The sequence below is a fragment of the Pelodiscus sinensis genome, chromosome 17 (genome assembly GCF_049634645.1).
Source record: "Pelodiscus sinensis isolate JC-2024 chromosome 17, ASM4963464v1, whole genome shotgun sequence".
Classification (NCBI taxonomy): domain Eukaryota; kingdom Metazoa; phylum Chordata; order Testudines; family Trionychidae; genus Pelodiscus; species Pelodiscus sinensis.
Window position 1 is genome coordinate 39,501,338 of NC_134727.1, and position 23,463 is coordinate 39,524,800.

Here is a 23,463-nt window from a genome sequence, read left to right on the forward strand (position 1 = left end):
TATTTTTGGATCGGGACTTTTAATACTCCATTCATCCAAAGAAGTGGGTTGTACCTATGAAAGCTCATGATACCCTCTACATGTTTTGTTAGTCTCTAAGGTGCTGCTAAACCATTTTAATTTGTATTGACATAAAGGACATTTACCCAGCCTGCTGTAAATCTAAGACCTCCGTATAACCCCCAGCAGTGCATGTACCTCTGGCTGAAAACCACTGTGTAGGGCAAATAGAGATAGCCTTGTCCGCATCTGTATCCGCAAAAATGAGCCACAGATGGATGTCCACATTAACATCCGTGGATGCAGAGACCCGTGGCTATCTACTGACTTGTAGGGCTCTGGATACAAAATGGCTGTGTCTAGACTGGCCAGTTTTTCCGGAAAATCAGCTGCCTTTCCGGAAAAACTTGCCAGCTGTCTACACTGGCCGCTTGAATTTCCGCAAAAGCACTGACTTCCTACTGTAAGAAATCAGTGCTTTTTGCAGAAATACTATGCTGCTCCCGTTCGGGCAAAAGTCCCTTTTGCGCAAAAATTTTGTGCAAAAGGGCCAGTGTAGACAGCTCAGATTTGTTTTCTGTAAAAAAAGCCCCGATCGTGAAAATGGCGGTTCGGGGCTTTTTTGCACAAAAGCGCATCTAGATAGGCAAGGACGCTTTTCTGCAAAAAGTGCTGATTTTCTGGAAAAACTGGCCAGTCTAGACACAGCCTAGAAGTCAGTGTTCTTGCACAAAATCACGCCAATGCAGACACAGCCAGGCTGTATCTGACCCGCGACTGCAAGGCGGATCCCGGCGGCCTGGCTGGGTCGTAGATACAAGGGCACGTGCGCAGATGCACAGCAGCGCCCCCTGGCTGCGCAGGGCTCGAGGAAGGAACAGCTGACCGCCGGCGCGTGCGGCTTAGGGCCCCGCCCCTCCCCGCCCGTCGCAGCGCGCAGCGCGGTCTCCCATCCGCGCGCGGTGCGGGCCGGCCCCTGCTTAGCTTGCGGCGGCCCCTCGCGGCGGCGCGCGCGCCCAACGGCCCGGCGCGAGCGCAGCATGGAGGCGGGCGGCGCGCGGCGGCGGCCCGAGCGCTCGCCCAGCCCCGGCCGCCTGGACGTGCGCTCGCCGCGCTTCGACCCGCTGCTGGCGCTCTACTCGGCCCGCACGCCGCTGCCCTGCCCCGCCGCGCCCTGCTTCAACAACCTGGCCGAGTACGAGAGCTTCCAGCGCGGCCTGCGCCGCCCGGCCGCCCGCCGCGCCGCCCCCGCCGCCCGCCGCAGCGCCCGCCGCCCGCCGGCCGACCCCGAGCGCCTGCAGCGCCTCCGCAGCCTCGTGGTGCGCCGCGAGCCCGAGCGCGAGCCCGCCCGCCGCCGGGCCCCGCGCAACGTCCTCACCAGGATGCCGCGTAAGGGGGGGCTGAGGGGAATGGGGGGCTGGCGGGGGGAGAAGGGGGAGGGGCTAAAGGGGGCTGGCGGGGGGCTGAGGGGAATGGGGGGCTGGCGGGGGGAGTAGGGGGAGGGGCTAAAGGGGGCTGGCGGGGGGCTGAGGGGAATGGGGGGCTGGCGGGGGGAGTAGGGGGAGGGGCTAAAGGGGGCTGGCGGGGGGCTGAGGGGAATGGGGGGCTGGCGGGGGGCTGAGGGGAATGGGGGGATGGCGGGGGCAGAAGGGGGAGGGGCTAAAGGGGGCTGGCGGGGGGCTGAGGGGAATGGGGGGATGGCGGGGGCAGAAGGGGGAGGGGCTAAAGGGGGCTGGCGGGGGGCTGAGGGGAATGGGGGGCTGGCGGGGGGAGAAGGGGAGGGGCTAAAGGGGGCTGAGGGGAATGGGGGGCTGGCGGGGGGAGAAGGGGGAGGGGCTAAAGGGGGCTGAGGGGAATGGGGGCGGGGGGAGGGGCTAAAGGCGGCTGAGGGGAATGGGGGGCTGGCGGGGGGAGAAGGGGGAGGGGCTAAAGGGGGCTGGCGGGGGGCTGAGGGGAATGGGGGGCTGGCGGGGGGAGAAGGGGGAGGGGCTAAAGGGGGCTGGCGGGGGGCTGAGGGGAATGGGGGGCTGGCGGGGGGAGAAGGGGGAGGGGCTAAAGGGGGCTGGCGGGGGGCTGAGGGGAATGGGGGGCTGGCGGGGGGAGTAGGGGGAGGGGCTAAAGGGGGCTGAGGGGAATGGGGGGCTGGCTGCGGGTGGGGGAGGGGAAGAGGCTAAGGGGGGCTGGTTGTGGGGGGCTGAGGAGTGTTTGGGGGAAATGGGAGTTGTCTGTAGGAGGTGTGGGAATGGGGGCATTGGATGGGGTAGGGGAATGGGGGGCTGGCTGTGGGAGAAGGGGACATAGGGGGAGGGGCTAAAGGGGTCTGGCTGTGGGGGCGTTGGATGGGGTAGGGGAATGGGGGTCTGGCTGCAGGAGAAGGGGGGAGTAGGGTAAGGGGCTCTTGGTGTGGGGGGGTTTGGATGGTGTGGGGGGGTGTAGTGAGCAGTAGGATGGGGGAAGGCTATGGGGTGCTGGTAGTGGAGAGAGTAAAGGGGAATTGCGAGGGGATGGAGATGGGGGAAAGGTTATGGGATGCTTACTGTGGGGGGATGAGGGAAGGAGAATTGAGGTCCTGGCTGTGGGACAATGGGGTAAGGGAGCAGTAGGGTAGGGGGAATAGGGATGGTGGCAGTAGCAGGTGAGTTATGTGGGAATGACAGTGCAGGGGGGTGAAGAGGAATTTGGGGAATGTTGGATGGCGTGAAGAGAAGGGGTCTGTGGGTGTCGGCCCGGATGAGGGCTGGGGGTTGTAGCTTGGGAGTGCTGGGCAGATACTGGCTTGCAAGGGGTGAGGTGGATATTGGCTGGGGGCGGCAGGACTTGTGAGGTGGCATTGGAGTGGTGGTGGATGGGGTGTGGAGGGAAAAGGGGGATGTGGGTTGTAGTATAGAGATAATAGCTGGGGTGGGTAGTGAGGGGGCTGTGGGAATGGAGGGCTGGGGTGAGCTGAAGCTATGAGGTTTTGGATGGGGTAGGGAGCTGTGGAGTGATTCTAGCTGGGGTGAGGTAGGGCAGTTGGTGGAATAGAGGCTGGGATGGATTGGATGGGGGATTGGATGGCTGAGAAGGAGCTGTGGGGGATTGGATGGCTGAGAAGGAAAGAACATCTGTGGCCCTACTGGCAGGGGTAGGGAGTTAGAAAGTAGGTTGCAGAGACAGGGAGTGAGTTAGTGGCATTCTGTGGGGGAAATTTTTTGGGGGGAGCAAAGGAGGTTGCTGGGGTACTGGAGCGCTTAAGAGTACTGAGTGGGGCAACAACTGGGGGGAGAATGAGGTAGTGGAACTTATTAGGTAAGATTAAAATGTGGAGTTGGCTAGGAAGAGGGAGCTGGTGAAGTTTGGGGAGAACTGGTGGGTGATTGGATGCTGTGGAGTAAACTTGGACAACTTGCTTGATGTGGGAAATGGCATAATTCAAATACATTGCTGACTGAAAGTAGGTCTCTGATCTGTCGTGACTTTAGCCCCCATTCCTTTGTTCATTACTTTATCCCCTTTGATTTTGTTAAGGTGACTAATCTAGGAAAAGCAGCTACTGTGCATTTGAAAATTACTACTTTTATGCCAGGCATCAGATTTCATTCTGCAGCTAGCTGTTACATTATAATCACAGCATGTGTCTGTTACACACTGTTATGTCTTGATCAGTAACTGTACGTTCTAGGGGCATAAATACAGAACTGGGCTATTTTTTTTAAAATAAAGACTAAAATGTTCACAGTATTGGGGTCAGGGTTTATAAGAAGCTACAAGTAATATTCTTATTAATAAATATGCAGTCTTTTGAGGTTTTGAGTTGTGCAGTTTCCCTATGAGTGTTAATGGAAATTGCTGGGCTAATTTACGACTACATCTGTGCTAGCAAGCTTGACTGCTGTATTTCACCATTGATATAGCTTCACCAGTGATAGTGCAGGTGACTATGATGATCTATGTTGCTGGGAAGAGTACTGCATTAGTGGTTGCTAGCCACTAAGGCTCAGCTGAAACAAGAAGCTGTAGGTAAATTACACAATGATTCAACTTAGTTGGTTAAAGATCTTCCAGTGATCCAGTGTTTCTGCAAGAGGGCTAATTTTCACCAACACAAGTTAGATAACTTCTTGGGACTTAATCGTTACTTGTTTCTACATGGAATGTGTACCCTGACCATTCTAGGCAGGGATAGGTTTTTTGGCCTATACGTTATTCCTTGTAAACTCCTTTTATTTGAACATTCAGGCTTTGTTTACACTGCAGGGTTTTTGCACAAGAAGCTTTTTGTGGAAGAGATCTTCCGCAAAAATCTTCTTGTGCAAAAGTGTGTCTACATCTCAAAAGTGATATGCTTTTGCGCAAAAAAGTGTCCACACTGCATGGACACTCTTGCGCAGGAAAGTTCTGTGTTTTTTGTGATAGGCTCTTTTTGTACAAGAAATCCCTGTTGAGCGTCCACACACACCTTTTTGCACAAGAACTCTTATGTTCTTAGGAGTTATGTCTTGTAGAAGGCGGTATACCTACACCGCAAAAAGCCTTGTGTTCTGTCGATTGTAGATTTTCTTGCACAAAAACGTGCTTGAGATGTGGATGCTCCATGGGTTTTTGCGCAAAAACCCTGTAGTGTAGACATAGCCTCAGATTAAGTGCCTGTTTTTCAGACACAGCAAAATTTTTTCCTGTCCTCACTTGGTCAGGCTGTTTTGTCTATCTGTTACATGCACTGAAACAATCATAAACCACAAGCTGTTATCTCACTTTATCTTAATGTAGTATAGTGTAACAATTTGTGACTTTCCATTTCATTTTTCTATCAAATAAACCTCCATGCAGGTGTTCTTGTTCTTCTAGAAAGAATCAAGCCCTCTGTTTTGTTGTTGTGTATGAAATGTATGTATTTCACTGATGGTGTTTTATATTTGCTCTAGTTCATGAAGGCAGCCCTCTTGGCGAGCTACATCGTTGTGTCAGAGATGGTATAAAAGTCAATGTACATATCCGAACGTTCAAGGGACTGCGTGGAGTCTGCACAGGATTTTTGGTTGCATTTGACAAATTCTGGAATATGGTAATTATTGTATTACTTACAGCCTCTGCACAGGAAGCATCCTAACTGGGAGAAGGATTAAACTGGCGAATTTGGAGGAAGCAGGAGTGTGGTGTTGCAGATCATGAACCCAATGTAACTCACTGTTATATTGAGAGAGAAATCAAAAGGATTTGTGTGAGGATGATGGGAAAGATTTGGAAGTAATGTAGGAACAGCTGCTAGGCCCTACACGTCCTTTGTTTTTATACATCAAATAGCAAAGCTCTGGTGGATAATATTAGCCTCAGATTTTCTGTGGCCCTTCACACAACCCCTTTCTCTTTACAAGAGGCAGAGTCCACAGCTTATTTAGTCATACTCACCATGGGCTATTTCATGGTTTAGGGGTGAAAACCTCTCACTAGTCCTGGTCTCCCCTCTCAGGGCAGTCTCTGTGTTGACATGGGGGAAGTTTGGAGGGAACCCAGGCTCACCTACTACTCCAGGTTCCAGTCTAGGGACCCTAAGGGCACATCTACACAGCAAGGCAAAAGCCAAAATAAGCTACTCAACTTGAGCTATGTTAATTGAGTAGCTTAAGTTGAAATAGCTTATTTCGGCTTTTGGCACTGCCTACACAGCAGGAAATCTGAGAGAGAACACTCTTCCTCCGACTTCCCTTACTCCTTGTACAATGAGCAGGGCTCGACAAACTATACGATAGACTTCAGCTACGTGCCCCATTCACTCACGGCATTCGCAATGAGGCTCTTGTGCATGCACAGTATGGGGCTGGCGAGCAGTTTTTGCCGCTGTTTGTCAAGCCCTGACAATGAGGGTTACAGGAGTCGGAGTAAGTCCTGCAGCTCAACATTATTTTGACACTCTCGCAATAACTGCTTGTAGCATAGACACAGTCTTTGCAATTTTGGAATAACATTAGTTATTCTGAAATAACACCTCTGTGTAGACATAGCCTAAGGTAGCAGCAACAGTCAGGATTATTTTCATTTCTGAACTGGGCAGCTTTTTCCCTGAGCCACTTCCCCAAATTACCTCTCCAAGTGTCTCCCTTTGGTACTTGCTAGCCAGTCCACAGCTCTCACACAGCTGCTGCTTCTTGTTCTGCCCTTCCTCCTTCCAGTCCATCACTCTTTGTCTTGCCCCTCTCCTTATTTGGAGGAAAGGTTTTTAAAGCAGCCCCTCCTTAATTGGCTGCAGGTGCTTAATGACTTGCTTGAGGGAACGAGCTAATTAACTAGTTCCAGGTGTTTGCCTGTAGTCTTTTTGTGGCAACAGACTCTAGGACGGGTGTCCAACCCATTCTGGGCAAAGAGCCAAGATAGCAGTGGATCCTGTGCGAAGAGCCAGGGCAAAGTTGTCAAGCAAAAAAAAAGCAGCTCTGCCCCTTTAAGAAAACAGATTTAAACGTATTTTCAGGCTTTTTGCCCACAGCGGGCTCCTGACGCCATCTTTAATTCTACATCTTTCATGGCTGCGCTGGACAGCTCTCCTGCCCAGGTCAGCACAGGGAGCCGGGAGGAGAGGGCTGTTTTGGGGGGCGTGAGGGCGGCTTATGATCCATGGGGGGAGAGGGGGCTTTGTGAGCTGCACCCGGGGCGGAGGCGGAAGAGCTGCATGTGGCTTGTGAGTCTCGAGTTGGCCACAGCTCCTCTAGGAATTTACTCTGGAAAGAGGAAAATTACTTATCCTGTGCCCTGTATGCCCTTTCTTCACTAGAGTGCAGCAGGCTGCTGGTTTGGGTCTGTCACAATCTGTATAACAGTGTCTTGGATATAAAGAAACAAACTCCTATGCAGTGCTTGTTCTTAAATTGTCCTTCAGACAGTTTACTCTTTGATTGCTTTATAATCTATGGTACAAAACTGTTGTGAAGGTCAGAGTATTTAGAACTTTGTTGAACTTTTCCCTTTCTGTCTTCTTTCAGGCCCTGACAGATGTAGATGAGACATACAGAAAACCTGTACTGGGCAAAGCATTCTACAATGAACCTCAGCTGACTCTTACGAGGGTAAATAGCTTTCTAACAGCTTAACAGCAGACTTTCTTTGCCTTATTTTTGTGGCAGTTAAAAAGGTAGCATTTCCATCTGAAACTGCAGTAGTTATTTTTACAGGTAACCTCAAAGATTATTAGAACGGAAAGAGTTCAGAGGAGAAACTATTTTTTCAGTTTGTTTATTTCGTGCATTTGACAGCACTGTTTATAGTCAGTTTCACTGGTCATTTGGTAGTCATTTGAATGTCAGTCAATTGCAATACTATGGAAACTGCCCCCTCATATCCTGTTCCCCAGATCAGTTACTTGCTATTTTCCCAAGCTCCACCAGATGGCGTTTGTTGTAGCATAGTTGCAACTGAAGAGGCAGCAGACAGACATATGAATAGCAAGGGAGGGACAGCAGAGCTCCATGAATGTTTAATGTTGCTTTGGGCCTGCTTAGAAGACCTTTCTAAACATTGTCAGAGGAGTAGAGAAATCCTTGAACAAACTTATTATAGGCTATTTGTTTTTAAATTCAGGACATATTATTTAAATTGGGTTTTTGCATAGATTTCCCCCCCCCACACACACACACACTGTTTTCTCTCTCTCTTTTAAATCTGTCAGTTAAAAAAATGTTTTAAGTTGCCCATGTTCCTTTTAAGCCCATCTGTGCAGGGCTGGGTTTTCCATTAAGAAACCCCTTGACTAGAAATTGGACCTGCCAAGCAACCCAGTGTCTGTTTCACGTGTGAATTATGTGTAATGCTGACATAATGCCAGCATAATCATTTCTCTTCCAACTTCAGCACCTTTTCATTTTCAGATTAGTTAGAATTAATATTTAAAGAGTTATCCTAACCATTTTTATGAATAGTTACTATTGGTTGTGGCCACTCACCTCCCAAAACAGCTCTCTTCTGGTGTGCCTATAATAAGTCTATGGGGCACCCAGGATCAATTTTTCTCCCTGCATGAAGTCCTGGAATATTGAGGCTCTGCATCACAGCTGTTTGTCTCCTTGCTAAGGAGGAGAGCTTTGGGATTACTTTAGAACAATCTGGTTGTTTTGGGGGTAGAGGATGGATTGGAAGTCACTGAAAGACATGCTGACTCTTGTCTTCCCTGCCCTAATGTTGAATATTGCCTCCACAACAGTATCGCCCCTAAAAACTAAACTCCCTACTAATCATGAGATGCCACAGGCACTCTGGTATACTACCTCTGGCACATCTGCATGTTTGACACCCCCGTTCACCTTAGTTCTTCGTTTGCCCCTGGAAAAAGACTAATATTGGTTGATGATAAAATTCTCCATCAATGACGTGCGCTGGTTGCCGATTCTGAGCCAAGTACTCAGTGCTTCATTTAAGAGGAGAATGAGACGCCTACGTTTATGAATGTCATAGTTTGCCTGAATGTTCCCTTGCAGCTGTTTGACAGACTCAAACTGCAGGAATCCTTGATAAAGAAGGGAGCTGACTCTAGGACTGCAACAGAGGAGCCAGCCCTGACAAATGAATCAAAGACCCTTGGACGGAAAGCTGGGTCAGGACGGGGCAAAGGAGAGGACGAGTGTGGGGTGCAGACATTTTTGGGTGGAGCTGGAGAAACGAAGACAACGAATGACGACTTGCATCTGACAGTCAGGAGTAAGGCTGACCTACTGAGTGGGACTGCTCAGATGCAGGGCACTAGTGCAGGGGGTGCTAATGCAAAAGGCCAACCACGGAAAAAGCGGAGGCCCAAAGTGGATTATCAGCAGGTGTTTACGCGTCATATAAATCAGATATTTATCCGAGGCGAGAATGTCTTGCTTGTTCATTTAGCACATTGACTTGGCTGAGCCTTAGTATATTTAACGCAGCATGAATTGCAGCTACAGCTCTTGCTACTTAGCATCGTTGTGAAGTACCGTGGTTTTGTAGCAGTTTCCCTTCCTTTGACCATAACAAGAGAAGGGAATAGATGCAAGTTTGTCAGGTTGTTGCATCTTGAGCCAGCTGCCAGACCAACCCCTTTAATGGAGACGGGCTAGCGACACTGAAGGCAAATTCAGCAAGAGTTTGCCTTTGAAAAATGAAGGAAATGAGAAGAATCCCAAAGCAGGACAGGAGGCTTCGTAACAGGATAAATTAATTAGGTTGAGGGGCAAAATCAGTGTGCTTGGTTGTGGATTAAAACAGTCACCTCACGTTTAAAGAGTATGCAACTCAGCATGCAATCTAAATCGAATGACCAATGCTAAATGTCTCAATTGCAAGAGAAATCCGTTTCTAGCAAAACCAACAAATTACATAATTAGTTTATAATAATTTAAAGTCTGGCAAAGAATAAAAACTCTTGTATCTTAATGTGTAAGAGAATCAAGAGCCCATGCAAAAGAGGGACAACAGCAGTGGCGTTAAATCATTTGTTCCCTGCTGTGGCAGGCACAGCTCTGTAAATGCACTCCAGTCCCGAGCTGCAGTACCTATGTTGTCTAAACCTGTTTCTTGAACAAAGACTAAAAGGTTGGGGTGGTCTGATATGTCTAAATAAGCACTTTAAGATCTCTCTCTCTCTCTTCTCTCCCTTTCAAAAAAGAAAAAAAAACACCCTTTTTAAGTCAGGGTTTGAACTCCCTAACCTGCCAATCAGCAGTTAATGTAGTCTAGCCAATAACTTTCTGACTTGTCATTGCTTTATGAAACACAATACTTCAGTCTTTTATATTTCATTCCACCCATTTGCCACATAGTAGAACAGTGAAATGTGAGGCTGTACTTTTCTTGTCAGATTTGAAAAATAATTTGTACCTAGCACAGTTGTACTGTGTCTAAGCGCCTTTGAAGTTTTCTCTCTTGAAACCTGAGATGCTCCCTCTCTGGCAGTTCTGATGGGACCACAAATCTTAGTGATTCTTTCTGGGTAGTATATGAATGGTACTCCCTCTAATTCCAGTTGAATTGAATCTCAGAGATGTACTTAACATTATTATAAACATAAAATTAATGCTAAGTCCCAGCAAACTGTGTTCCTTTCCTCATATCTAAATCATTGAAGAATAGCCTCAAACCTGTGCAGTATATAAACTGTTAACCAGAAACTATGGGCAAATTCCTTGAGTCAAACGGTAGACATGATGACCATTATATCATCTAATCTGATCTCCTGGTGTCTGACCCCAAAATTGGGGGAGGGGCAAATAGTGAAAAGGACCAGTCACTGATTCAGAGTGATCTGGATCATGGTAAGTTGGGTCCAAGCAAACAAGCATTTGAATATGGCGGATTGTAATGGTATACATCTAGGAACTAAGAATGTCAGTCATGCAGGATGAGGCGACTATCCATGGAAACAGTGACTTTGAAAAAGGTTTGGGTGTCATGATGGATAATCACCAGAACATGAGCTCCCAAAGTGTTGCAGTGACCAAAGGAGCTAATGCAGTCCTGGGATGCATAAATGGGTATCTTGAGTGGGAGTAGAGATGTAATTTTTACCTTTCTATTTGGCATCGGTGTGACATCTGCTGGAATTATGTCTACTCCTGGTGCCAACAATCATAGAAAGATGGTGATAAATTGGAGAGGGTTCAGAGAGGAGGCTCCAAAATGATTTCACAGCCCCAGTACGTTTTCTAATCTTTAAATCACTTGGGTTTAACCAGTAAACCGATTAAGTAGGATCCCCTCCCCACATATGCAGGGAGTTTAGCTTCTGCTCCCGGCTCCCCAAGTGTGCGGCTCCTGCTCCCGCCTCCTCTTTCCTCCTTCCCCCTCCCCCGTGGGGGGATAGCTCCCAACCCCCGTGGGGCTCCTGCACCATACACGATTAGGGTGGTGCTTACCCGTTAACGAGTTACATTTTAAGGATATGAATGGGAACCTTAGTGGTAGACTCCAATAACTTAATCTATTTATTTTTAACAAAGAGAAAGTTGAGTGACTTAATTACAGTCTGAGTAACAAATATTTAATAATGGGCTCTTCAGCTTATCAGAGAAAGGTAAAACATGATTCAATGGCTGGAACTTGAAACTAGACTGGAAATAAATCGTACACATTTTTAGCAGTAAATATAATTAACCAATAGAAAAATTTACCAAGGTTTGTGGCGGATTCCCCATTGTTAATTATTTTAAATCAAGAATAGCTGTTTTTCTAAAAATCTGCTCTTGCAATTATTTTGGGACTGGTCTCTGGCCCATTTCTTACAGGAGGCCAGACTAGATTATCACCCTTTTGGTTGGAATCTATATTCCAGGCCTATACATTTCACTCATGTACTCTTGTATTGATTTCACTTATTTGATGGTGCACAGCAACTCCCTGCTAAAACGAGGACTAGGAGATGGGAGAACAACTTTCTTAATGCTTTATAACTTGAGCGTAATGCACTGAAGAGTCAGTCCTAGAATTTACTGGTTATGCAAAACCAGTAAATTATGTATGCTTTTTTATAATTAGGAATACATCTGATACACACATCGTTTAACAGGAGTTTCTGGATGTTCAAAGCAGCCTTTTGTCCGGTGGGCTGTTTGAAACTTATCTAGACATTTCAAATAAAGCACCTATTAGGGCTTGAATATCTGATGGGAGAAGATGCTGAGTTTCCAGTTAAAATCCAGGCTGTGATAGTAAAGATTCAAATGGGATCTAAACACTGAATACTATAGTGGGAATAAAACAAATGCAATAAGATTCTGAAAACTTGCTATGGAAATGAGCGAATTACTGTAACTACTTGTAATGAACAGAGCTTTGTTACCAGAACCACCACATACTCTCTGAGCTCAGACTTTGGCCACTGAAAAGGCTTCTCTGATTTCAGGCTCTGTTCGTCCTTTTAAGCGCCCCCCCCCCCTCTTCTCCCTCGCACCATTTTTAAATGCCTATTGATTCTTCCCTCTCCTTGCATTCCTTTCTAAAATCTTATTTTCATCTTTGCCCTTAATTCACTCAGATTTTCCAGTTTGGCTTTCTATTAGGTCACTTTATTGAGAGAGCTCTTGTAAGAGTTATTAAATCCTTGCTTGAGGTCACAGCCAAAGATTTTACCTCTGTTCTTGACCTCTCAGTATCTTCTGTCACTATGGGTGACAGTTCTTTTTTTCATTTCCTCAGCTGTTTTTTTGACTCTGCACTGCAATATTTTTTGTCTAGTTTTGTTTCTTAGAGTATCCTGTGACAATCATTTCTCTGTCTCTCATCCATTCTCAGACCAAAGGGCTCTGTTCTGGGTCCTCTATTCTACGTTTTCCAATTCATTTGCTAGGTGTGATTAACTCTGCTCGGACCCAGTCATCCAGTAACATTCATTTGTGTTCTTCCTTTCTTTTTTTTCATGTATCTATAATTCTTTCTACTTTGCTTAATTCCATTTCCACCTAGACTAATGCCACTGGCCTTAAATTAGATATGACCAAGATGAATGTTCGTTATCTCCACTGCTTGCTTTTTTTATTTGATGGGAGTATCAACAACAATCTAGTCTTGATGCTATCTTAGACCAACAACTCCCTCCCCCCCTTCTCTTTTTAAACCTTGTAGATATTGCCTTCAGAACTGTCCCATCCATAGGATGGTTTAGGGCCGCTGACACACATGCTGCGCTTTGGGGGCCCCCGCAGCAGATGCCTCTACCATCCTGTGGATGGGTTCTAGGCCCAGAGGATTACTATGGGTCCTGGGGCAGGGTGGTTGTGAGTCACTCCTTGACCTCTTCACTCACCACAGTGGTGGGATGTGGAGCGGCCCAGCAGCCTGCTCTACCTAATCCTGCTGTTCTCTCCCAGACTGCTGCACCCTGCTTCACCGTGGCAGCAGCAGGTAACCGAGTGCCCAAGGTTGTCTGCTTGATGCTGCCTTGGTGAAGCGGGGCGCAACAGGCTGGGATAGGGTGGTGGGATGGAAGGAGCGGGGTTCTGTGTTGCTCCAGCTCCTGCTACTGTCGTAAGTGTGGGAGGATATGCTGCCCCCTGCTGCCCCACACCAGGTCCCCCTTAATTCCCTGAGTTGCATTGCTTGTGGGGGAGTGGGCATTGGCAATGGGGCTAGAAGGGTGGGACTTGGAGGAAGGGGTGCGGCAAGGATGGAGCAAGGTAGTGCCTGCAATTGGAAGGTTGTCCTGGGCCTAGGACACTGGCTGGGGGTTGCCCCAGGCCCTGCACCCTTCTAGGGACAGCCCTGGTCATCTTATCAACATACTATATCTGTAAGTTTCTTTTTCACATTTCAGTAAAAATCTTCATCCTTGAGCTGCTTGTTTTGTGCCTTGATGTCTGCATTGCTGTTGATATGCTTTTCCAAAAGCATCTCATCAGCTACCTTGGTTGATTAACCATTCAACATGTACCTTGTTGCTTCTCTCCATTCATGTTGTTGCTTCTTCTGTCATTTCACTGTCTTGCTGTCTCTCTGTGCTACCAGTTTTAAATTTTTTTCTTGTACTTCAGCACTTGATCTGGTCCTTCTTCCTTTTATTGCTCCTCTCCATTCCCGTTCATATCTCTATGTTTCTAAATATTGTCCTCCTCTTTCAATAGCCACAGATCTGGTGCTTTCTTTCCCTCCCTCACCTCCTTCTGATGTGATTTTTTTTTTTTAAACCCTTCTTCAAAATTATCTCTGGTAAGTGTAATATATTCTCACTCAGCCACAAACAAGTCAGTAATGGTCTTGTGTTTCTTTTATGCATATCATGCTCTTTGGATAAAAGTTACTATCAAGGGCTTATTTCTATTAGCAGTCATTCTGGAATAGCTATTCTTAATAAACTCCATGTGTGGACATAGTGGCTACGTCTACACTGGCCCCTTTTTCGGAAGGGGCATGCTAATTTTCAACTTCGGAATAGGGAAATCCGCAGGGGATTTAAATATCCCCTGCGGGATTTAAATAAAGATGTCCGCCGCTTTTTTTCCGGTTTGGGGAAAAGCCGGAAAAAAGCGTCTAGACTGGCCCGATCCTCCGGAATAAAGCCCTATTCCGGAGGATCTCTTATTCCTACTTCAAAGACATCTTTATTTAAATCCCGCGGGGGATATTTAAATCCCCCGCGGATTTCCCTATTCCGAAGTTGAAAATTAGAATGCCCCGTCCGAAAAAGGGGCCAGTGTAGACGTAGCCAGTTATTGAGTGCTAACTAGACCAGATAATATGCTTTAAAATTCACACTCAACCTTATTCTAGATTAACCATATGTTAATAAGCCCTAAATAAAATATTTGATCTTGTGGAATCAATTTTTCTACATCGTCTAAATCTTCATATGCCTGTCACTCCTGTGGCACCTTAGAGACTCACAAAAACTCATGGTATTGTATATTTTGGTTAGTCTCTAAGGTGCCACAGGATTACTCATTGTTTTTAAAGTTAGACTGACATTGCTACCCCTCTGAGACTAAATCTTCATGTTAAACTTTACAAAACAATAATTAAATAGATTTCCTAATTTATATTTGTTCTTGATTCTTTTCCTCCTAGGTTATTTTTACCTAAAATTGGGGTCTTTGTTACATACATATACTGTTTGCTCCAATTCGTCATTTACCACAGCAACTAAATGTGGTATCACAAATGACAGAACTTTAGGTGAAGAACAAACAGTAGAAATGGATGGGGAAACAAAGAACTAAGTGAAACTGTTGAGACTTTAGACAGAATAACTGGTACACTGGTAAGAATTGGACATACCAGTTACTTTCAGTCTAGGTTTTTTTTATCACTTTTCAAGATGATAGGACAACAGTGATTCACAAGATGTATGTTTTAGATGTGCCAAATTTTATCACATGAAACAAAGTCCTCTAAACTACCTTTGAAGAAGGGTCATGAAAACCTGTTAAATATTAGAAATGATTCTAAAGTACTAAGAAAATATAGAATCTGTGGAATCATTTTCTTGTCAGCTATTGTAATGATGAAAGGTTCTTGAATCAAACAGCTGTCACAATGTGCTATGGACACAATATAATGGAAAAAAACCTAATATTGCTTTACTTTTTTGTAAAGAGATCTTTAAACCAGAGCTCTATCCCCATTGGATCAGAACTGTGTTAGTTGCAGTTGTATGTCTTCATGGAAGCTGCTAAGGAGAGTTACTGCATAGTTCAGCTTGGGTGTTCAAATACAGGTGAAGATGCTGTGGTCTTGATTCTTTTTGTGGGCAAGGCAAGAGTGGTTTGCAGAGTTTTCCTGCCGTGATATTAGTTGTCTCTTAAATGTGAGTCTTGCATCATCATAAATGAGCCCAAAGAAGTGGAACCAGCCTTAACAAAGTATAAAATGTTTGTTCCTCTTCTAAACCGATTCACCTGTCTTTGGGTAACTGATAGAAGATTTTCATTATCTCCTGCCAAGTACTTTTACTGAGTGTCTAATCTAGTGATTCTCCCTCATGACCAGGATTGTTATTCCAGGTATGGATTTCCTTTGTGCAAATTTTGGAGATAGATGTAGACTGTCAGCTGGCATAGGTCTCTAGACAGAGACATGGGCTATTGCTTGGTACAGAGCAACTGGGCAGACCTTCTAGACTCCATCTTCAAGCAGAGTCCTTAATTGGGATTCTTCTTTAATCTGGTGTGACTGCAGGGTTTTTTAATTTTATTTTTGTTCTTTCCTCCTCCCATGGAGAGAGGTTTCCTAGTTCGTTACAAAAGAGATCTGCATCCTCTCTTCAGCCTACTTTCCAAGAGAGAGCCTACTGTGGAATGACTGTCCAGAAATAAACCCAAATACATGCAAGACCTGAAGTCAGTGGTGCACAAAGTGTCTTTGAAAGTGAACTTCCATTCATGCCTAAATCCCGAGAGACAGCTATGGTTCTGTTCCTGAGAAGGGCATGTCTAATCCACGCATGTCATCACATTTTCAAAATGTGCAGGTGGAAAATTCTTTGGGAAACTACCAGAGAACTGTAACAAATAAGATTCCCCTTCCGTAGTTGGGAGAAAAGAGATTTCAGACCATCCAACCAAAGGGAAAATACTCCTTTCAAGGCTTCAGTTCTTTCTAGGCTTGATGGCAGCTACTGGAGAGAGGGCTAGTTTCACAAGTAAACAAATATCATGTCTAACCCTCCTTTGGCCACATGCCTATGAACCAGAGCTCTAGGGGGATAGACTCATTCAGTTTGCGGACACCTACACCTTCACGTCCAAGAGAGGAGTTCTAGACAAAGCCCAGTGTACACCTGCCTCTTGCCAGCATTGTAGGGGGGACTCACCTTGCATCAGAAGATGATTCCTGAGCGGGGAGCACAGCTGCTTAATCTTCAGAGATCCATTCAGCAGCACTGTGGATGCTTATCTTCATGTTTCAATTTCTGCAGAAGCTTGGCAGATTCTAAGACCCATCCAGCCATCATCCTGGTATCAGGTGCTGCAGAGCAGGGCAATGTAATTATTGTGGAGTCACTCTGAGGTATGATCAGGTGTGTCCAATTAACTCCAGTGTGGGAGCATGTGGTCGAGTGCCTCCCTTGAAGGCAGAGGGAAGCGGGGGCAGACAGGCACTTCAGGGAAATCTTCAAGCTGCCGAACTCTAGGACAGCATTTAAGATGAAGTCCACATTCCTTTCTGTTACCAAAACTGAGGGGGTAAGTCCGGAGAGAATGTGTGCGCTCTGTTCAGAACTGTGGCAATGCTGTAATGACACCGCTTCTGCCAATATCTTTGTCTTGCCATCAAAGTAATATCAGTGACACATTCTGTCTATGAAGGCAGTGCTGTGTGTTGCATGCCTACAAAGTGGTCCTAAGATTTTATTTCAAGGATATGCTACACTTCTTCAGAGGTCACGAGATTGAATTTCCTTCCTTCTGTCCGAACTCTACCTCAAGAGGAGAGTAGCTTCACCTGGATGTAAGGAAAGCACTTGAGCTTTACATGGAATGGACAGGTGCCTTCAGCAAGTTCGCAGTCCACAGCTGTCCGTGCCATGTATGATTAAGGAGAGAAGGGGCCTTTGTCTTTAGGCGTCTTATGGTTAAAATTATATGGTGAAGTTTACCAATCTAAGCTCCTGTTCTTTCTAGACTATATTATTGCCCATCAGACCAGATCCACATTGGCATTCTGGCAGGAAAATCTCAGGCCAACCATAAAGAGATTGACAAGGGAGGCAACTTATTCTCCATCTGTATGGATGTTGAACAATTCTAGGAATGCAAGTGCAGTTGGTCTCTTGGGATAGGGTAATTTTACTATCTTGGTTACAACCATCTTGCCACCTCCACTGGGATAGAGATGCTCATGTAGCCTGCTCATGAACCTATGTTGCCCATCACTGCCTCAGCCCATCCTTTGGATTTCACCACCATCAAAATCCCATGCTAAGAAATGGTGAAGCTGGGTATGAACACAGAGGAGAAAGGTATTTCCTTATCTGGCACCAGCTTTTCTTCTCTAACCTCCTCAGAAATTGGCCAGCATTGGGTGGCTTGTGCTCTGTAGACAACATGGAAAGTGTTAAGAGAAAGCGTTCACAGCTTCAAGACTTCCATGACATCAGTTCTCTGCAAATTTTACCGCACATGAAACAACACACACATTGGCAGTGGAGAGGACCCACCCACCCCACCCTACTCTGCTTACTGACGTGTTTTATCCTACCTCCAAAATTTTCAGAAGAAACCCATTGGGGAAAGAAAAACCAGGCAAGCAAATTTCTTTTTTGCACTGGAGATAGACTGGAGTCTTGGTGATGTTTGTTCATTTCCTAGGAAGAGAGGAGAAGGGAGTACTTTAATGGGGGAATATAAGAGGTGGCTTGTCTCATGTTTACAAGCCCTTTATGTATCATAAGTGCTCTTGCTCTCTGCTGACAAAAGTGAAAGCTTGTCAAGGAAGGGAGAAACGGCTTCTGATGTTCCCAGATAGTTATTTTATTAGCTTCTAGCTTCATAGCATACAGTAGGGTGACTTAGCTGACGAAAATTAGTACACCTGAGACTGTGTCAGCCTGGTATTCGTTGAGAATGAAAAGTAGCTTGATCAATTTGTATAAAAACATATCCATCCTTTCCTCTCAAAAGATCCGGGCTGTCCCTCAGGAAAGAAATGAACGTAGTGCCTGTTCCTTTAGCAATTGCTTCTGATTTTTACCGCTTCAGAGCAAAGTGAAGCTGGATCATTGTGTCTTCTACTTGATATATCATTTGAAGCTGAGAAACTGAGAGAAATGTTTCACTTATTTAAAACCTAAAATGGGCATTATTAGGGGAGTTGACTGGCTGACTGTTGTTCTGATGCTGCTTGTAGCCAATGTAGCTGTAAGGGTTGGAACTTGCAAATCAGTTACCACTGTAGAAAGCTACATGAATCCTAGGAGAACCGCATGATCTAGTGGATTGAGCTCAGGACTGGGAGTAAGGAGCTGCTGGGTTTTAATCCTGCTGCATGGCAAGTTTATTGTCTCTCTGACTCCCTTTCCACATCTGCTTATCTCACAGGTATGCACTGTATAAATGCCAAGTATTCTTAAAGCCATAATACATCAGGTGGAGCAGAGATTCAGGTTGCCTGCCCTCTATAGCACTTGCCCTTTTAGCTTTGTGTCACGACACATTACAGATGTTCACATATCAGCCGTAGCACCTCAGTCCTGAAATTGTGTCTGCCAGGCTACACCTGGAGTGACTGCACATTTTTATTTTACTTCTGGAATACTATGATCTGGTAAAACGTGTATAAACAAGTGTGTATGATAAACTTGCTCATAATTATCATTGTCTTCCTAAACATTTACTTTCTATGGAGGAATTGCTGCTATGAATTGAACAAAGAATTTACTCTCCAGATATACAAATATTTGTATAAGAGCGCTGAAACTGCAAAGCAATAAATATCTGTATAATGCTGATCGTTTCAAGTTTTTTCTTTTTTTTCTTAATGCTGTCTTAATCTGTGTACCAAGCGGCTCCTACTCCTACTGGTTAGAGCCGAAGACTGGTAATGGAGACCACTCGCCCATAGACAACTGGCAGCTTAGTGGAAGGGAGAAATGTAATAAAAACATGGATTGCATCAGTAAATCAAGGAACTGGTTTGAAACAGTTTATTTCACTTTATTAAAAGTGGACCAATTTAGTTGTACAGGGTGTACTCAATGATATTCAACAGCTATTTATTATCTAATACTAGCCCATGCCCCCCAAAATCAAAAAGTCCATGCCCTGGTCACTCGATTCTATTCTCAGCAATGTAGGTGACTTGTTGGGCAAGAAGTCTACTCTCTCTGTTCCTGTTATCTATCCGTGCAATAGTGATAATGTCTCTACCTCTGAGAGATGCTGAGACTTAGGCCTAGTCTACGTAACACCCCCACCGGTGGATCTAACCTACAAATAGCGTAGCTGAAGTTGATTGACTTATTGTGGTGTCTTTCACATGATAAATTCAACAGGACTACACTGCCATTGACTCTGGCTCTTCTTCTCATCCTGGTGGAGTACTGAAGTCAACAGGACAGCGCTTGGAGGTTGATTTAGTGTGGCTAAGCAGATGTGATAAACCGACTATTCCTGAATCGATCACTGCACGGTCAATCCACCATCTAGTGTACAAAAGCCCTTACTGTTTGTAAAGCATTCGGAGTCCCTTGGATGAGAGCTGCAGCTATGTGAGTGCAGATGTTATCTGAGGTACTGGTATTTAGTACAGTTTTTAGCACCTGGGGCTCCTCAGTGATGGACCAGGACCTCTGGTGCTTGGCACTGGAGAGATACAGATCAAACAGATGGCCCTATCCCAAACTGGCACCTCAGATGGAATCTCCATTTGTCCAAGTTCCACCTGGCCAGCCCCAGAAAATGAAGATTCCCATCCTTTGATACTGGTGGAGGAGATTCTGCAAGAATCCTTCATCTCTGCCATTTCCCCCCCGTTAGTCACTTTGCTTCAACGGCTCAAGACAGTAGGCGAGAGAGGTGGTTGCACATGATTATGCTGCACTTACCAAGACAGGCCTTACTGTAACAAAGTACTTAAGTATGTTTCAGACTTTAAGGATGTAAAAATGTTTCTGAATTGGGGCAATAGGCCAGCACTGGCCTACTTTGCACAGTGCAGTTCTCTTGGCCAGGTAAGTCCTTTGTGTAGCTTGGGGTATCGGCTTTTAGGCTTTTTAATTCAGGCACGTGTAATTATTTAAAACATCGATCTACTGTTGTATTCCAGATCCTTTTTTAAAGCAAAACAGAAAATCTAGTATGAAGTCAGTGAGTTACAGTGCTAGGGTGTATATAGGAATGGGGGGGGGGGGCTGGCCTGGGTTTCATAATGAAGGGGTATGACTCCCTGCCTTTCACTGAGAATCTACAGCTTTACCTAACTACCAAGACACTTTGGGGGGGGGGGGGAAGGGTGTTTTAAGAGTCTGCTCTTTCTTCCCTGTTCCCTGACTTTTTTCTTGACCGTAAATCATTTTATGAAATTTCAACAACTGATTCTTTCTCTGTAAAGACAGTGCTTACTCAGGCTACGTCTAGACTGCGGGATACCAGAGGTAAACCGCAAAACCCCTGCCGTGTCCTAGGAATGTGTTTACTCTTCTGCTTTTTTTCACAAAGAGCAAATGTGCTCTTTCGGGGAGCCCTGTGTACCTTGTTTCAGAAGGCATAAGGGCTCTGCCGAAAGAGGAGGCTTTCCCGCCATTTAGCCCCGTCTAGATGGGGCCAAATGGTGGAAAAGCCTCTTCTGAAAAAGTGGGAAAAGAAGCGTAAAATGCGGAGTGCATTTTGCGTAGGTTTTTCCGCAAAAAAAAAAAACCCAGTTTAGACGTAGCCTCAGCCTCAGCCTCCGTCACAATCTACATAACACTTAAGTCACGTGTTTAACTTAACGCAGATTACCCATGTGCTTTAACTTCAAATGAACTTCAGATGCTTTAATACCTGCCTGATCTGGGGCTTTGAAGAAGTTGCATTCATTATGCCCCTACAGACTTGGAAAGACAAGTGCTATCCTGCTGCAAACACCTGATGTGAGCATCTCTCCTTGTTTTATTGCTCTCCAGAGCAGTTGAATTACACTCACTTAATTCCTGTACTGTTTTTAATGGAGAGGCGATGTGTATCTAATGCTAGTTAAGCAGATCCTAGCCAAAGCTCTTTAATTGCTTCAGATTAATCAAATGGGACCCAGAGATGGTGAAACGATGGCTTTTGAGACAGGATTACAGGTTTGTGCAGAATGTCTTCAGAGCCCTACAGGAAGTGGCTTCTTGTTTGTTGTATTATGTTTGTGGTTTGGGGAAGGAATTGATAATAAAAGGAGAAGGAAAGAAATTGATGTTTTTTAAACCACTTTTAGGGAAAACCTATTTATTTTTGAATTTCTGGAAAAACAAGTCTCTTCTGGCTTTGTAGGAACACTTTCACACGCACTGCGTTCTTTGTCCTTGAAGAAGCAATTGACTCCTTAAAAGATGCTGTTTCTTTGGAGTGTCTGAGCAAAGCAGATGCTAAAATGTTGAAGTCTGAATAAAAGTCAATGTTGACAGTTTAATGTGCTCTCATTAGCAAGGCTCGACCAACTGCTGAATCTACTTGGCCGTGGCGAGTAGATTTCAGCCAGTTGCTCCGAGCGCCCCATTCACCGGCGCTTCGCACATGTACAGTGCCAGCCTGGCGCATGCGCAGTGCGGGGCTGGCGCGTGGCTCTCACCGGGGTTTGTCAAGCCCTGCTCGTTAGAGTTCAAAGGTAACACCCACTGGTTACGAAGAGCATGTGGGTTGGAACTGCTGCCTGTGTCAATAGGCGTAGCTCCATTCTAGGCAGCAGGGACCTTGTTTTTCCTGACTGTAGCCTCGGTAAGACCACAGCTCCTCAGGTCATGTTCAGAAGATTTCCTTCATAATAAGGGTTGGAAGCTTAAGATTTCGTTTTAAAACCATCAAGTAATAAGTCGTCCTGAAGCTGATGGGCACAACAGGGAGGGGTTGCTTTGAGGGACTGACTATCTGACCCTGTCCAGGCCTCAGGACCTTTTATCACCTTCCCCTTTGCTTTGTACCACAACTGGCAGATTTAGTAACAGATGGTTTTAATATAACTGCCCCGATCATCCCTAAATCTCTTGCCTGGACTAGCTGTCTCTGCTCTCCAGCTCACAAGGGGAATAGATTGAGATCACATTTAATTTGCTTGTCTCCGTTTCATTCTAGCTGTTGCTGCCACCGCAGTTCTTCCCCTGTTTTATGGTGTCATTAGAAACGGTAGCTGTTTCAGGACACCGACTCAGTGCAGGTCAGCTGCTTCTCTGCTGAAGAGCTCAAATCCAGGGGCAGGCCTGGGCCTGCATGTTACCTACTGTAACAGTCCCAACCCTCATAGCGCATCGTTGTGTCTTGCGCTGTGCCCCCTGTGCGTGGCAGCTAAGTATTCTGAAGGTTGATTGAGACGGGATGCTCAAATGCAGGCCGTACGTCAAAGAGATTCAGGCTGGCCGCAAGCAAACTGCGAGCTGTTCAGCCTGCCCTCTGCGGGAACTTGATGGCTCTTTCTGCACATCTGCTCCTGCACAGCAGTAGCACAGTGATGGGAGTGGTAGCAGAGATGGTGACACAGAATAGCATTGCTTTAGTGGGCACTGCAAGCATGATGTAATCGAGGAACAAATCCTTTCCCTGGGCCATCCTCTGAAAGGGGAGGTAATGCAAAGTGATTGTAATAGGTAGGGAATGACTTGAGGATACTTTGCTTTTTTGCAGGGGGAAGGCATGAGGGGCCATTCATGCCCCAAATGCTGGGGAGGGGAGCAAAGGGCCTGCCAGCAGGGCCAGGCTCCCTGGGTGGCTAGAGGGACAAGTGCAGGGGGGAGGGAGGACTGGTACCCACAGCAGGAATCTGGTTCCCCCACACTATCAGGTTTGGGGGGAAATGGAGCAACACAGCCCGTTTGCTCTGCTCTCCCAAGGCATTGCTCGGGGAAGGGGCAGGACTGCTCCTGTGCTCTTAGCTGGGAAGCAGAATAACGCAGCTGGGGGAGCAGAGCGATCTGGTGCCACATGCTTCCACTTTCCCTGCTCTTGCTGTTGCGGGTGGGGAGGCCGGATCTCCCCTTGCTCGCACTGACCCCCTAGCTTTGCTAACCCCCCCCCCCCTTGGGTGCTCGGGGGAGGGAGTCAGGGGAAGAGGTGGGACAAGGGGGGATTGTCCTGGCCCTTTCTGGGCTGGGGGGATGGTCATGTGGCTGGTACATCCTCCTCCCCAGTTGCTGCCGATTTCTTTCCTTTTCACACCAGGACAAGGCCCTACTTCACCTGACCCTTGAATTGACTTACAGACTCGGCTTCAGCTGCAAACTTGCACTCTGCTTGTCTCCCTTCCCCTCCACGGCTGGAGGACAACACTGACACATCCGGCTGTACTTTTTCAACAGGCAGTCCCTTTTTCAGCATTTTCATCCCCCACTAGGTGGCACTAGGGGAAAGAGAAAGCCCTTTGCAGGCCAGTTGGTGA

General features: G+C 46.2%; 1 protein-coding gene across 1 annotated transcript; it reads left to right on the forward strand.

Annotated features, from left to right (window-relative positions):
* The first annotated feature begins 926 nt into the window (after positions 1 to 926).
* Positions 927 to 18,860, forward strand: LSM11 (LSM11, U7 small nuclear RNA associated). The gene is made up of 4 exons (XM_075900631.1): positions 927 to 1,389; positions 4,905 to 5,044; positions 6,954 to 7,037; positions 8,442 to 18,860. The coding sequence occupies exons 1-4, from the start codon at positions 1,041 to 1,043 to the stop codon at positions 8,844 to 8,846; spliced, it is 978 nt and encodes a 325-aa protein (XP_075756746.1). The 5' UTR covers positions 927 to 1,040; the 3' UTR covers positions 8,847 to 18,860.
* The last annotated feature ends 4,603 nt before the right edge of the window (positions 18,861 to 23,463 follow it).

Coding starts and splice junctions, on each gene's coding strand:
- LSM11 (XM_075900631.1), top strand. CDS start 1,041: ATGGAGGCGGGCGGCGCGCGGCGGCGGCCCGAGCGCTCGCCCAGCCCC. Junction 1,390..4,904: donor CGTCCTCACCAGGATGCCGC/GTAAGGGGGGGC, acceptor TATTTGCTCTAG/TTCATGAAGGCAGCCCTCTT. Junction 7,038..8,441: donor CTCAGCTGACTCTTACGAGG/GTAAATAGCTTT, acceptor GTTCCCTTGCAG/CTGTTTGACAGACTCAAACT.